Below are 13,972 nucleotides of genomic sequence, written 5' to 3'. Positions count from 1 at the left end.
TGGGGGGGGGGGGGGGGGGGGGAACTGTCCCTTTAAGCCTTTATTCTTTTTGCTTGGAGTAGAATTTAAAAAAAAACTTGAAAAAAAACTTGCATGCAAAATGAGATGAACAGAGGTCCTGAGAGGCAAGTCCGATAAATGATTATCTCTACGGTGTTTATGACTGAGGAACAGTTCTTATATATTATTAATATTCTTTTGTATTTGGGTGGCAAAAAAGTATTTTACATTATTGCTAATTATCCGTGTGTTTGGAGTTTATGGAGAGATGAACCTGGATGGAAATAAATGTCTTATTTAGAACATGTGGTAGTGGTGCACTTCCGCCTCTTGTGGCCACAATGAGTGTTACAACAACAAGTTTGTAACACTCATTGTGGCCTCAAATATTTTTTTTAAAAAAAGGAAAAAAGTTCCGAATGAATCCCATATGAGAAAACTTTCACGAATGCCAAATTTGTCCCGAAAACCGCATAAGTGGAGTTCAGAAAATCACCAAATCAAAGTACTTCCGGACAGACATCATACTGAGTCACATGACTCCTGATGGCATTGTGATTGGACACAGAGCTGAACTTACATTAGTTGCACTAATGTAAACCGTTCATATTGGTAGTTCATCCAGCCTGATCATTGCAAATGGTTTTTTTCTTCTTCATATTGTGTGCGGTTAAAAAATAATTTCCTTTTTATGTGATTTCGTGTGTTCTTGGTCACATCCATTTGAAAGCTGGACCAAAGTGTTTGATTTCATTCAATCACTATGAGGCCAAATAAAAAGCCTCAAGTTGTAAAGTTCAGTCTGGACCGTGTTTTTCTCTCAACGCCTCAATAGGGAGATCTTTGTCACCGAGGCAGAGGATCTTGGGCTTAAAAAGGTTGGTGACCACTGCCACACACACACACACACACACACACGTCTCTCTTATCCTTTGTGAAACATGCAGACAGCAGGCCAGACTGACGAAGCCAGCACCCTCTGTTACTTTCCATTTGGACTTTTATAGGAAAGGCTTTGTCAGTGTGTGTTTGGAAATGCCCATGGCTGTGCCAATGCAGCCACCTGTGAACACGCAGTCTAGGGAGTGATGGGTGCACAAATAAAAAAACACACGCGCACATTTCCTCTGAAATATAAGTATAATCCAGAGGCAGGGCAACTATGGAGTAACCCGATGCCATTCTAAAGCTGTGTTCCAAGACTCTGCTTTGACAGCCAACTCAATTAGTTTAACACACACACACACACACACACACACACACACACACACACACACACACACACACACACACACACACACACACACACACACACACACACACACACACACACACACACACACGAGGGCCTGACAAAAGAGCGGGAAATGCAGCATTCCTCCAGAGATGGGCCGGGTTACCGTGGAGACCGGGCCAGGTTACCATGGAACCTGATCCTCAAAGGGGGTCCGGGGCCAAACAAGCATACCCTTAATGGTTTTAATGGGGGTCGGGCACAATAATGACACCGATGATGAAGGGAGGAGAGAGAGAGCGAGGAGGAGGAGGAGGAGAAAGATGACCGAAGGAGGAACGGGGAGCGTGTCAAAGAGAAAACGTCTGTCTTTCATGGTGGAGAAGAGGGAAATGCAGAGTGTGTGTGGGATTGTGTGTATGCGTGTGTGTGTGTGTGTGTGTGTGTGTGTGTGCGTGTGTCAAAGGTTTGAAGAAACAGCATGCTCCCATTATATTTGTATGCAACACGGTCCCGATTGTGTGCATCTCGCAACAACATTTTAAAGATCCTCAAAGCGGCTCAGAAGAAAAAAGAAAAAAAACCACTGAAAAGGAATAATAATGAAATAACCCAACAAATACTCCCCCCCCGCAGCTGTGTTTATTTAAATTGGCATCTACAACACGTCTCTTAAACCTGCAACTGGACCAAGGAGAGTCTATTAAGTCACGGTCACTATTCCATATTTCGGGGGAAACTCTGGGATGAGGCTCAGTGGGTTTACGGTGCCCGCGAGCCCATTTGGAAGCGCCAATACACAGGTGCAGGTCTCAGTGGAGAAGGTTTCATATGTACACTGGTGCAGGCATTCATGCTCCACTGAGGATGAACTGGAAAATAGTTGGTGTTAGCCCCACCTTTTATCTAGAAATAAACTGCATTATTTCGTTCACTACCGACTAGTTTCGTTGCCAGTTCGAGGAGTGGCCCCTTTGGTTCCCGTTCAGGTTCTGAGGCGATGTCCACGCGACTACTTTTCCATTTGAAAAACACATTACGCCGGAGCTTTAGTGCACAGACAGGAGGAGTTTGTAAACGCTAAAAACGAGGACGGATACTTTTTTCAAAATGACAGGGGTTACGTTCTAGTGCGGACGGGCGTCAACGAAGAAGTTTGGAAGCGATGACGTAGACGCCCCGCGTTTATTGCTCGATTGGGTCTTAGTGGTCACGACGTGTCCTTCCCTGATTCGTCACCCCCCCCCGTGTCACATGACTGAGCAACAGTTCGACTTCGTCGTCCGTCTTTTCGCCATTGCCGTTCTTCCTCCGCAGTATTTTCTGCAACTAAATGCAGCGTGTACGGGAATGGTCACGTGATACGCGTTTTCAAAAGTTTCCGATCCTTCCGAAAACGATAATTTAAAAAAAAAAAAAAAACATTTTTTTTTAACCTAAGTGAGAATCGCTCATCCGATCAACTCCGCGTCGAGTCAGTGAAGCAAAGTGGATGAACGGTTGTCGAGATACGCAAAAAAAAGACTCGCACACATACGCACAGGGATAACTCGCTCTACAGCCAGATACATCGGCATTTTAAATCTCAAGTAATCCACTGATCATCTATTCCGTTAATATTGCCAAATCACACTCTTGGCAAACATCCACAAACATTTTTTTTCCGCTTCGGTTTAAGTCATCAGCTGCACTTGTGCTCACGGTGAGCGCGTCGATGTGGGCATCGGCAGCTGTTAGCATCAGTTGCTAGCTGTTAGCATCAGTTGCTAGCTTACGCCGCCGCAGCGCACTGCGCTTTAGGACCTTTAGCTGCCAGCTCAGCCATCGCCATGTGAGGAGCGCTGTCATTGGATCAAAGCACTGATATGGTTAGCGTCCATGATTGAGTCACATTCACGTCTAGAGGGATGCGTGGCTATAAGCGAGCGAGCGAGAGACAGAGAGGAGACACTGATGCATGAAATCTTGCTTCATTGCTAATAATACCACTGCTCTCGACGCAAACACACAAACCTTCCAGGAATCAGAACGCGGAGAGAAGACAGCGGCCTGCAGCTGATTTCCACCGTGCAGTTGCCATCTTTTGGTTTTAGTTGAGAAACTCGAGACTTTAAAGAACCGGCCAAGAACCCGGTGTTATTAGCCTGCGTGGACGCCCAAATTGAAAATGCAGTAGGACTTTTTTTTTTTTTTTTTTTTTTTTTTAAAATGGAGAAACCCAATAAAAAAAGGGGATGCTTTAGAGATCTAGATTCATATCCTCGCTCGTGGATCATGTGTTGGAGGAGATTCGAGCTAACCCAAAACGTAGCTAGCACATGGTTTAAATGAACCCAGCCAGTTGGCGGCATAGGGGTAAGACGGGCACCGCACCACGTTTGGATGGAGAACGGAGGGTCAGCGCGCCAGACCCCCAGAAACACAGACTGGAATGCCATGCGTGTGCTATGACCAGATCACGTGGTTTAAAAAGGTGTCAATGTGTTGTATTGAGGAAACTACGATTTTTAATGGATACGCACAACGAAAACGTGTGCTGGATGTGTGTGTGTGTCGCTGGTTCCCCATTAGTGGCGTCCGCGGCCCGCTGAAAAGGCCGGCAGTAAAGACGCCTCGCTGCGTCAAGCTGGGACGTTGGTGGGACACTTGCCGGGCTCTCCCACGCAAAGACACAGCTGGATTTCACATCAGCTTCCACCTTCATTACCCGAACTGTGAAAAACAAACCCCAGACGCTACATGTGTGTGTGTGTGTGTGTGTGTGTGTGTGTGTGTGTGACAGCTGACCTCCTTCTCATGCCGATAGAGCTTTACAATCTGCCGAGGTCCCTCCCTCGAATTACCCTAAAATATCTCACACACACATAATTAACAGCTAGCTAAAAAATAAAATGACATAATGACATCTGTGTCTCCCAGTAGCTTTGGATTCCTAAATTCATGGGGAGGTTTTTACTACCTCTGCCGATTGTCTGCCAAACAATTGTGACAACGGCAATGCATCTACAGGAGGGAGAATGAAGGGCAAATGAAAAGTGCTTTAGTGGTTAACTCCAGACTGAAGCTCTGCTTTTTAATGTTTTCAATTTGCTAGAATATTAATAATGCATCAATGTCAAGTCATACGCGTTAGAAATACTTTTGTCTGAGGGGCTTTAAAGGATTGAGTGGTTTGGCCCCAATGCGTCTCTGAGCTGTGAGGTCAACTAAAGACTGACGTGGCCCACATTTGTTTTTGTTTTTTTTAAATCAAAATTTGCTTTAAAAAAAAAAGAAGTTTTCTTCCCGACCTTCTAGATGTATCCATCAGGGGGGGCCCCCGGGTTGGGACCCCACGGGGGCTTAATGCGTGGACTGACGTTTCCTGTAGTATTTCAGGGGAGTTCCTTCGCTTGACATCGAAATGCAGCGGGTTGGTGTGAAGTGAAAGCAGTGTGTAAATATGGAACTGCGATGGTTTACCAAGCTGTCAAAGATCATCAATCATGCGCTAAAGTTTCCAGAAGCCTAATTAAGGTAATACGCTTTTGTGTGTGTGTGTGTGTAGAAAAACCGAGTCTGTCTTAATACAAGTCACATTTTAGCTGAATAAGCTCAAACGTGCCCTGTGGAGTTAAAAAAAACAATGTTTAGAGTCCGTTTTTCTCCATCCATCCATTTTCATCCGCCCGGGGTCGGGTCGTGTTTCTCACCGGAATAAATTCAGTGAATCAAAGCAAAATTTCTTTCATTTTTTTTCTCACGGCCCATCAAAAGTCAGATTTGTCTGTGAGAAAATGACAGATTTTCTTACCTCACTTACACATTGCAAACTGTGAATTTATGGTTTCAATCTCTAATTTCAAGTCAATCAATCAAAACAATATGATAAATATGGTCACTTCCCTTCCCTGGTTGCACAAAACCAAGATGGCGAAGACCACAAAGGCCGAACTGGAGGCTTCAAAACGTCAGTCCACAAACCAACCAGGTGGCGCCGTGACGACGACGTGACTAACTAGCAGTCCTGAAACCCAAGTGACATCACTCAGAGTTTAATATTCACTTATTGAAGCATCATTTTAGTCTTCATCGGAAGACTCGCCTGGTTTATTCGCGCCAGGAATGCAAGCTTACAACCAATCAGAGGAACAGTGACTCATTTCACATCATATTTTACCATCACATCAAGTGGGATTGCTGAAAAGTCACTAAAACTTTTAATATTCAGGCGCCTTTTCTTTCTTTTTTAATTACTTTCCCCTACCTCCCTCACACCAAACCGTTTAGCTCTTCTTCTTTTTTTAAACTGGCACGGCTGAAAAGAAACAGAAGACTGGCAGAGGTGGAGATGAAGCATCGGACTGTGGTTTCTTTTATTTTTTATGAGCCTGCGTGAATCAAAGGGCCGTCACACACACACACACACACACACACACTGGCTGGTAAATTCAAAGTTCCTACTTCATGCAGGGTGCCAGTAATAATAAAAAAAGTGTGAGTGGGCGGGGGGGGGGGGGCAACCTGATTGTTCACCTACTTTACCCCGGGTGCTGCTTTTTGGACACTGTGTGTGTGTGTGTGTGTGTGTGTGTGCGTGTGTGTGTGCGTGTGCATGCTTATTTAGTTATGTAAGGGGCAGAGCCAAGCCGGGCCGAGCGCTCAATCAACGGGCTTGTTTTGAGAAATCTTCGGTATTTCCACTGTCAAGACCGACATGTGTTCAGCACATGGCCGGCCCAAAACATAAATGCCTCCCCCCCATCCCCCCCCACCCCCTTCCTCTCCTCTTTTTTTTTTTTTTAACCCTCATAAACTGGGTCACGGGCACAATCCCACCATCTGTCAGAGATCGCTCGCCTTCGGTTTCACATACCTCCGCAGTGGAGAGACCCCCAGCCGGTCCACGCACACACACACACGGGGGGAGAGAAGAGTTGACTTCTGTCAACAATCAGTCTAAATGGAGAACGCGGTGGACAGCCTCGCCGGGCAAACGTCGCGGGGTCTGTTAAGACTTTAAAGTCTTCACGGTCCGGTTGACAGCAAAAAGGGGTGTGGGGGGGGGGGGGCGGGGGCGGGGGGGGGGGGAGACACAGTTGCCTTTTGCCGAGCAGATCAACTTTCCAGTAAGCGGCTGACATCAGCAAAAAGATCATCGAAATCCCAATCAAGTCTCAAACAAGTGGGCACAAAAGCAACCGTTTTCAAGACCACCACATCATTATTTGAAGTTCTAAATAATTAGAATAATATTTAGAACTTCAAATAATTATGACATGGATTGGTTCATCGAAGTAGTAATATCAGTTATGATAATCACTGGCAAATATATGTTTGCATCATTGCGGGGCATTATTGTGTCTATAATTGATTGTGATTGAGATCATGAACTCGCGTTTACAATATTTACTGAGGTAATGAACCAAGTGAGAAGTCATTTTCACACAGACTTCTATACAACCTGGACTTCACCCGCTGCTGGTTAGTGGAGAGGATACAAGTTCAAACCACTTCCGCATTGGCTTCCCTTCCCTTTTCAGAAAAAGGAGGGGGCTGCCCGATAGCTGGACCAGGTCATCTGGTAACCACGTGACACAAGCGGCGAAAAGACAGTGAAAAGAGTTGTTTTTGCATCGTGAGTGAGCCATAGCGACCCCACGTCGACCACTCACCGTCCAGGAGACTGATCTTTGGCCCGCACAGGCACAACAACACATCCAGAAAAGCTCCTCTGGTCACCTCACAGCGATTCTGTCTACAAAGAAAGAAAGAAATACATATATATGCCATTTAATACACCAAATGTATCTTTGGAAATGTGTTTTTCCTTGTAACTAGCACAGTGCGCTGAAGAAAGACCCTTTTATAAATCAAAGCCCCTACAAAATCTTTCCCAAACTATAAATCAAGTTGAAGCGCTAACACAGTCATTGATTATCTGTTCACCATCTCCAGAAACGGGCTCATGTGTCACCGCAAGTCGCTGAATTAGGTCATCGGACATTTGCAACTCAATGGGATCTATTAGTTTGTGATTTGGGCTCAGGTCACTTCTCCTCATCCTGGTCAGATCTGTTATTATTTATTGTTGTATGTCGGTGTGCAATTTAGTGAGTTTAACTCTGCATCGGACACAACACAAGGTGTGTTTACGTGCAGCCGGGTGACCAATAAGATATTTTAATGTTCTTTTTCCATACACTTTTTCTTAATGTATTATTACATATATGATTGAGTCAGATGAGGCCATCTCCGCCAAAAGATGTCCAAGGGGGCCCATTGACTTTTTTACGATTTTTTACGATTTAATTGTTTACAAGCACACGCAAACAAAATTGTTTATCTAGCCTTTTCATTTAGCTCTTAAAGTGCACCTCAAAGATGCATTTAAGTAAAATAATTTAGCCCACAAACACCGGGGTGAATATTCTAGCTTTTCTCTTTTTCTTTATAATCGCAATATATATATATATATATATTTTTTTCCAATATGGTGCAGCCCCAATACTGCATATGAACAAGAATGTAGCGCAACATGGAAGAGAAAGCCTTACTGTTTATTTAATGAATAATAATAATAATCAATGAATATTCGTGACAAATAATCACAATCTCAATATTGATCAAAATTACTTGTGATTATAAAATCTGGTTTGATAAAGATTATTGTGTTATACATACAAAAAAATGGCACGACAAAACAATTTGTCTTTAAATGTTATTGATAAACTAAATAATGCTTGCCATGCCTACTACGAATTATTCATAATTTCTGTCATATCCATTGAATGTTTATGTAACTCTGTTCATCTGGTCACATGACATCTATTGCTTCTGTCCATCCAGGGAGAGGGATCCTCCTCTGTTGCTCTCCTGAAGGTTTCTTCTCTTTTTTTCCCCGTGAAAGTTTTTTTTTCTATTTCTTGGGAGTTTTTCCTGATCCGATGTGAGGTCAAAGGTCAGGGATGTCGTATGTGTACAGATTGTAAAGCCCTCTGAGGCAAATTTGTGATATTGGGCTATACGAAATAAACTGAATTGAACAGCTTTCGCAGGAGATGACAGCGATGTGTGTTTTGGTATATTGTGGCGGCTCCTCGGAGCCCAGCATGTGGGACCATCACATGAGATGCCGCCAGCTGTTTGCACACTTGCAAAGGCTTGAAAAAAAAGAAAAAAGAAAAAAAGGGAACAGACTGGCACAGATCTAAATAACTGGGTTAGGGTATTTAGTAAGTAGCCTAAAGTAGCCTTTGGGTTCAGTACAGTCAAAATGTATCACAATCATATTATGTGTGAGTGTTGACATTAAAGTGTTATATATACTTAAGTGGAGAAGTGTGTGTGTGTGTGTGTGTGTGTGTTCAATCAAGGGTATGATCACAGCGTTGTGAAAACCCACAAGTGTGTGTGTTCGAGAAAACAAGAGAGACAGTGTGTGAGCTTGACGTCACATTTTCATCACTCGGATATTAATAAAGACACACGCTTACACACACACACACACACACACACACAATACACATGACGGAGCGGGGGGGCCGTGTGTCTGTGGGTGGCCAAAGTGAGAACCTATTGGGGCATGGAAGAGTCCTGTAAAGTGAGGTAACATGATAAAAAAACAGGGTTGAATAATTTGATTCCAGTCCAGACAGCACACTGGAGGAGTTCTGAGAGGTTGGTACTGGGAGTGAGGAGCCGCCAGTGGGCGATTATGACGGGGTTATCGCTCAACGCGTAATCCACAATAACAGAACGATCGATATTCCACTATGGGCTGTTAGGAATTTTCTCTCTCTCTCCCTTTTCCGATTTTTTAAATACGTTTTAATCTCAACATGCTCTTGTGTAAAGTAGCACTTTACTGCCTAAAGATTGCGGCCACATGGCTATTGCAAAGTATGCATCCGTCTCTCGGATGCTAATATCGTATACATTTGGTTTTCTTATAGCAATATCGCCAGGAGGGGAATTTCAACACCGCCCAAACTCCCAGCTGCCACAAAACCAACTGCAGTCAGCAACACGAGTCCATCGCTACAACGCTGACACCCTCTTGGAGCCAGAAAGAGACCAAAATGACACAACAGAGACTCAACGCTGACTCAGAGCAGATGAACAATGCATTCCGTCCTTTTTTGGACGGTGGCCGTTTTGACATTAGTGGTGTTCTGGAATGGAAAAGGAGTGGTTTTTGTTCTTCTCTTTTCCAAAAACAGAGATGTGTCTGACCTGTGCGGTCCTTAGATCTGGGCGCCGGGGCTCAGCGTGATCAAACGGATGGGCGGGGTGGGCACGCTCTGGCGAGCAAGAATCCGCCTCGTCATCTTAATAAAGGCTCATCAGTGTAACCAAGCGCGGCTAGCAGGGCTAGTGTTGCTAACCCGGCGACCCCGGCGCTATCTGCTGTGCGGCCGCAGCACAGGGGGAGACTGGAGACCCGGGCCTGACCTCAGCCTGGCAGGAGGGGGCCGATGGGCTAATCTTGAGGCCTCGATCTCGGGTGAGCGAGGGCCAAAAGGTAGAAGAGTGGGACGGGACTGGGGGGGGGGGGGTGACGGGGTGTCTGCGGATGGGACAGCAGGCGGTCGCTTTGAAATGGAAGCCTGGGCAGGACATGAAGCGGACACGGTCGGGGAGGGGATGAACGGAGAGACAAGGAGCTATTCTTCTGGTGAGCTCAGTTGGGAGAGCGGGAGGGATGCTTATCTATGCGTGTGTGTGTGTGTGTGTGTGTGTGTGTGTGTCTAGGATTACCGAGAGGCGAGCCACATGCGCCGACAGAGGCCTTCGGTGATGCCGCTTCCTGCTGGCAGGGGTCTGTGCGAGTCGGTCTGGTAGGAGCGCAGCAGAAACAGCACCTGCGCACACACAAATACACACACACACACACACACACTCCTGAACCGACGTACATGTGAGCGCTATCATCCATTACATTTATACACAAGTCGATATCAGCATCATTTGTCGTCGTCTATTTGGGCTACTATCCATTTCTCACCATGAGCACCAAACAGTGGATGTCAGACCAAACAAGTACAAGTTTATCCTCAGTTTTGACAGTCACCAGCTTTTCCCTAAGAAGATGTGCTCTATGCGGCCACATAATGCACTCTCCTCATTAGCACCACTAAAACAATTTGGACACAGGCTCTAACCGTGTGGTGTGTAACGGTGTTAAAGAATACCCCAGCCCCAAAAAAAGAATGTTTCCCCCGTTGATGGATTCGGTCTTTCTTTCGTTGGTGGCTGATGTGACGGAGCCAGTTCGTAGCAGGTGGACTGGTGGCTGGGAGTGTTCAGAGGCCAGGATGGCTGGCTGGCTGGGGTGTGTATTCTGGGCCTTGGTAAGTATACTCTTTAAGCCTGGGCCACGGCCACAGACCAGTAGGAAGCCATTCATTACACAGCGAAGGAAAGGAAACGTGGGGGAAAAACCAGGCCGACCACGTAGCACCAAGCCTGGCCTTCAGGTCCTGGCCTGCCCATGTTTCTCTCTCTCTCTCGCTCTCTCTCTACACCGAGGCGACACCCACTGGCTCATGCAAAAAGCCTCCAGACCCTCTGAGGGCTTTTCCCACCTACGGCCCAGCAGCCAATTCCCAAAACAAATAGTGCACCTTTCCAAGTGACTCTGCTGTAAAAAAAACTAAACTAAACTGGTGCTGAAGGATGGGTCACACTTGAACTCCCGTTGTACACATCTCATGTGTACAACGGTTTTGGCAGATTCCCAGGTCAATCAATTTAAACAATGATAACTCGATGCATCTTAAATATGTCTGTTTGTTTGATGAAGAGAAACTTTTTGTTGGACTTTTATGCTGCGAACATTCCCAACTCTTCTGGTGTGAACGCAGCGCGAGTTCCCTCGCCTGGTTTATTCGCGCCATTCAGAGAGGCTCATCTCCGTGGAAACCGTGATCATTTCCGCCATCCACCACGGAAGAAATAAAACACTATTTCTGCTTTATACTTGTTGTATAAATCCCACAAAACATCATCTCAACACTGATTGGCTTTCGCAACACAGCGTCGGGCGAATTTGTTGCCAAAGTTGAAACATTTCAACTCGCACGAATGAGGCAAATATTCACATCCATTTGGCTTAAACGTTCTGGCTTCTTGAACCTGCCGGTGCATGAACAAAAGAAGGCATTATGTCACATGCAGCCTTGGGGAGTGTACTAACGTGAAAGGTTGTCCATTTATTGACCTTGGTGGTCAAAAAATGGGTCTGATGTGGCGTTAAACTCAACAACAAATCGTGTTTGAGGTGACATGGAAGATTCTGGCTTCTCAGAATCGTTTAACTCGGTTGGTTTTTGTTGCCTACAGGCTGTTGAAAACCCCCACCAAAAAAAGGGCTCTCGTGGTTTTGTTGGGTTTCATTTCATCCAGTTATGAAATTGGTTGAGTCATTCAGAATCACAGGGCGGCACTGTTGCCAGCACTGGTTCCAGCGTCAGTCCGTCTTCATTCCCTCTCCCTTCGTCCCTTCTCCACAGCTACACCTCATCCACCGGGTGGGGAAGTCCCCGCTCGGGATGCTCAACCGGCTCGATCCAGCCCAGCGTGGAAGAAACAAGGAATATTTATAGAAAAAAGGTTGCCTCCCTGCTCCTCCTCCCGAAAGACAGAGCAGAACTACACCCCATGTGGGATGAGACGCTGGGATTGGATCGAGCTCAAATGAATGGGAGACGTTGAGACTGCAGCACAGAGACCTGGTGTAGTCTCATTTTTGTCCTTTCAATTTCAGACCTTTTTTTCTTTTCTTCCATAACTGTATCAATTTAGATTATTTTTGTTTTCTCTTTGCGTTTGTTTCCGAGTACGAGGGTGAGGCACCAAGCTTCCTTTAGTACGGATACAACTACGACACCTGTAAGAAATGTATCATGTGAATTATTGCCCTTTCAAACCTAACTGCTATACAGCTCAGGTTATAAGTTAATTACATTTAAGAGGGTTTCAGATGCCCTGTGTTGTCTGAGCTTTCTGGTAAACAACAACATGCATGAAAATTCTCATGCAAATAAAATCAGCAGCCATACATAAAAACACTGCCCTATAGAGACAGTCATTAAAAACTTCACAGAGTACCTTTAAAATAGGTTTCAATGGCACATCTTAAGTTCACATCATTATGTAAAAGCAGCATTATAATCTAATATATGTCTTTAAATGCTCCACCATGTTCCATTTTGTAACGGGCAGGTGCTGTACAGTGGGTTAGGGTGTACAGTGGGTTACAGTTTGCATTAGGTTAGGGTGTACAGTGGGTTACAGTTTGCATTAGGTTAGGGTGTACAGTGGGTTAGGGTGTACAGTGGGTTAGGGTGTACAGTGGGTTACAGTTTGCATCAGGTTAGGGTGTACAGTGGGTTACGGTGTACAGTGGGTTACAGTGTGCAGTGGGTTAGGGTATACCGTGGGCTATGGTGTACGTGTGCAGTGGGTTAGGGTGTACAGTGGGTTACAGTGTACAGTGGGTTACGGTGTACAGTGGTTTACGGTGTACAGTGGGTTACGGTGTACAGTGGGTTAGGGTATACCGTGGGTTACGGTGTACAGTGGGTTATGGTGTACAGTGGGTTAGTGTGCAGTGGGTTAGGGTATACCGTGGGTTACGGTGTACAGTGGGTTACGGTGTGCAGTGGGTTACAGTTTGCATCAGGTTAGGGTGTACAGTGGGTTATGGTGTACGTGTGCAGTGGGTTAGGGTATACCGTGGGTTACGGTGTACAGTGGGTTACGGTGTACGTGTGCAGTGGGTTACAGTTTGCATCAGGTTAGGGTGTACAGTGGGTTATGGTGTACAGTGGGTTACAGTGTGAAGTGGGTTAGGGTGTACAGTGGGTTAGGGTGTGCAGTGGGTTAGGGTGTGCAGTGGGTTAGGGTGTTCAGTGGGTTACGGTGTGCAGTGGGTTACGTGTGCAGTGGGTTACGGTGTGCAGTGGGTTAGGTGTGCAGTGGGTTAGGGTGTACAGTGGGTTACGGTGTACAGTGGTTTACGGTGTACAGTGGGTTACGGTGTACAGTGGGTTATGGTGTACAGTGGGTTACAGTGTGCAGTGGGTTAGGGTATACCGTGGGTTACGGTGTACAGTGGGTTACGGTGTACGTGTGCAGTGGGTTACAGTTTGCATCAGGTTAGGGTGTACAGTGGGTTATGGTGTACAGTGGGTTACAGTGTGAAGTGGGTTAGGGTGTACAGTGGGTTAGGGTGTGCAGTGGGTTAGGGTGTTCAGTGGGTTACGGTGTGCAGTGGGTTACGTGTGCAGTGGGTTACGTGTGCAGTGGGTTAGGTGTGCAGTGGGTTAGGGTGTACAGTGGGTTATGTGTACAATGGGTTAGGGTGTACAGTAGGTTAGGGTGTACAGTGGGTTGCGGTGTGCAGTGGGTTAGGGTGTACAGTGGGTTAGGGTGTACAATGGGTTAGGGTGTACAGTGGGTTACGGTGTGCAGTGGGTTACGGTGTGCAGTGGGTTGCGGTGTGCAGTGGGTTAGGGTGTACAGTGGGTTAGGGTGTACAGTGGGTTAGGGTGTGCAGTGGGTTACGGTGTACAGTGGGTTAGGGTGTGCAGTGGGTTACGGTGTGCAGTGAGTTAGGTGTGCAGTGGGTTACGGTGTGCAGTGAGTTAGGTGTGCAGTGGGTTAGGGTGTGCAGTGGGTTAGGGTGTGCAGTGGGTTGCGGTGTGCAGTGGGTTAGGGTGTACAGTGGGTTAGGGTGTACAGTGGGTTACGTGT

At 46.1% G+C, this 13,972-nt stretch overlaps 1 protein-coding gene across 1 annotated transcript in view; it reads right to left on the bottom strand.

The window, feature by feature from the left end:
• thada (THADA armadillo repeat containing) overlaps nucleotides 1-13,972 on the bottom strand; it is a 72,820-nt gene that overhangs the window by 15,878 nt on the left and 42,970 nt on the right. The window contains exons 30-31 of the mRNA XM_034551467.1: nucleotides 9,974-10,077; nucleotides 6,889-6,971 (exon numbers count right to left, since the gene is read on the bottom strand). Coding sequence (XP_034407358.1) covers nucleotides 6,889-6,971; nucleotides 9,974-10,077 — 187 coding nt within the window. The remainder of the gene's footprint in view (nucleotides 1-6,888; nucleotides 6,972-9,973; nucleotides 10,078-13,972) is intronic.

This window comes from Cyclopterus lumpus, chromosome 15, assembly GCF_009769545.1.
Source record: "Cyclopterus lumpus isolate fCycLum1 chromosome 15, fCycLum1.pri, whole genome shotgun sequence".
In the NCBI taxonomy this organism is placed as follows: domain Eukaryota; kingdom Metazoa; phylum Chordata; class Actinopteri; order Perciformes; family Cyclopteridae; genus Cyclopterus; species Cyclopterus lumpus.
Note: the sequence above shows the minus strand (reverse complement) of the source record. Positions and strands in the feature narration are given on the sequence as shown.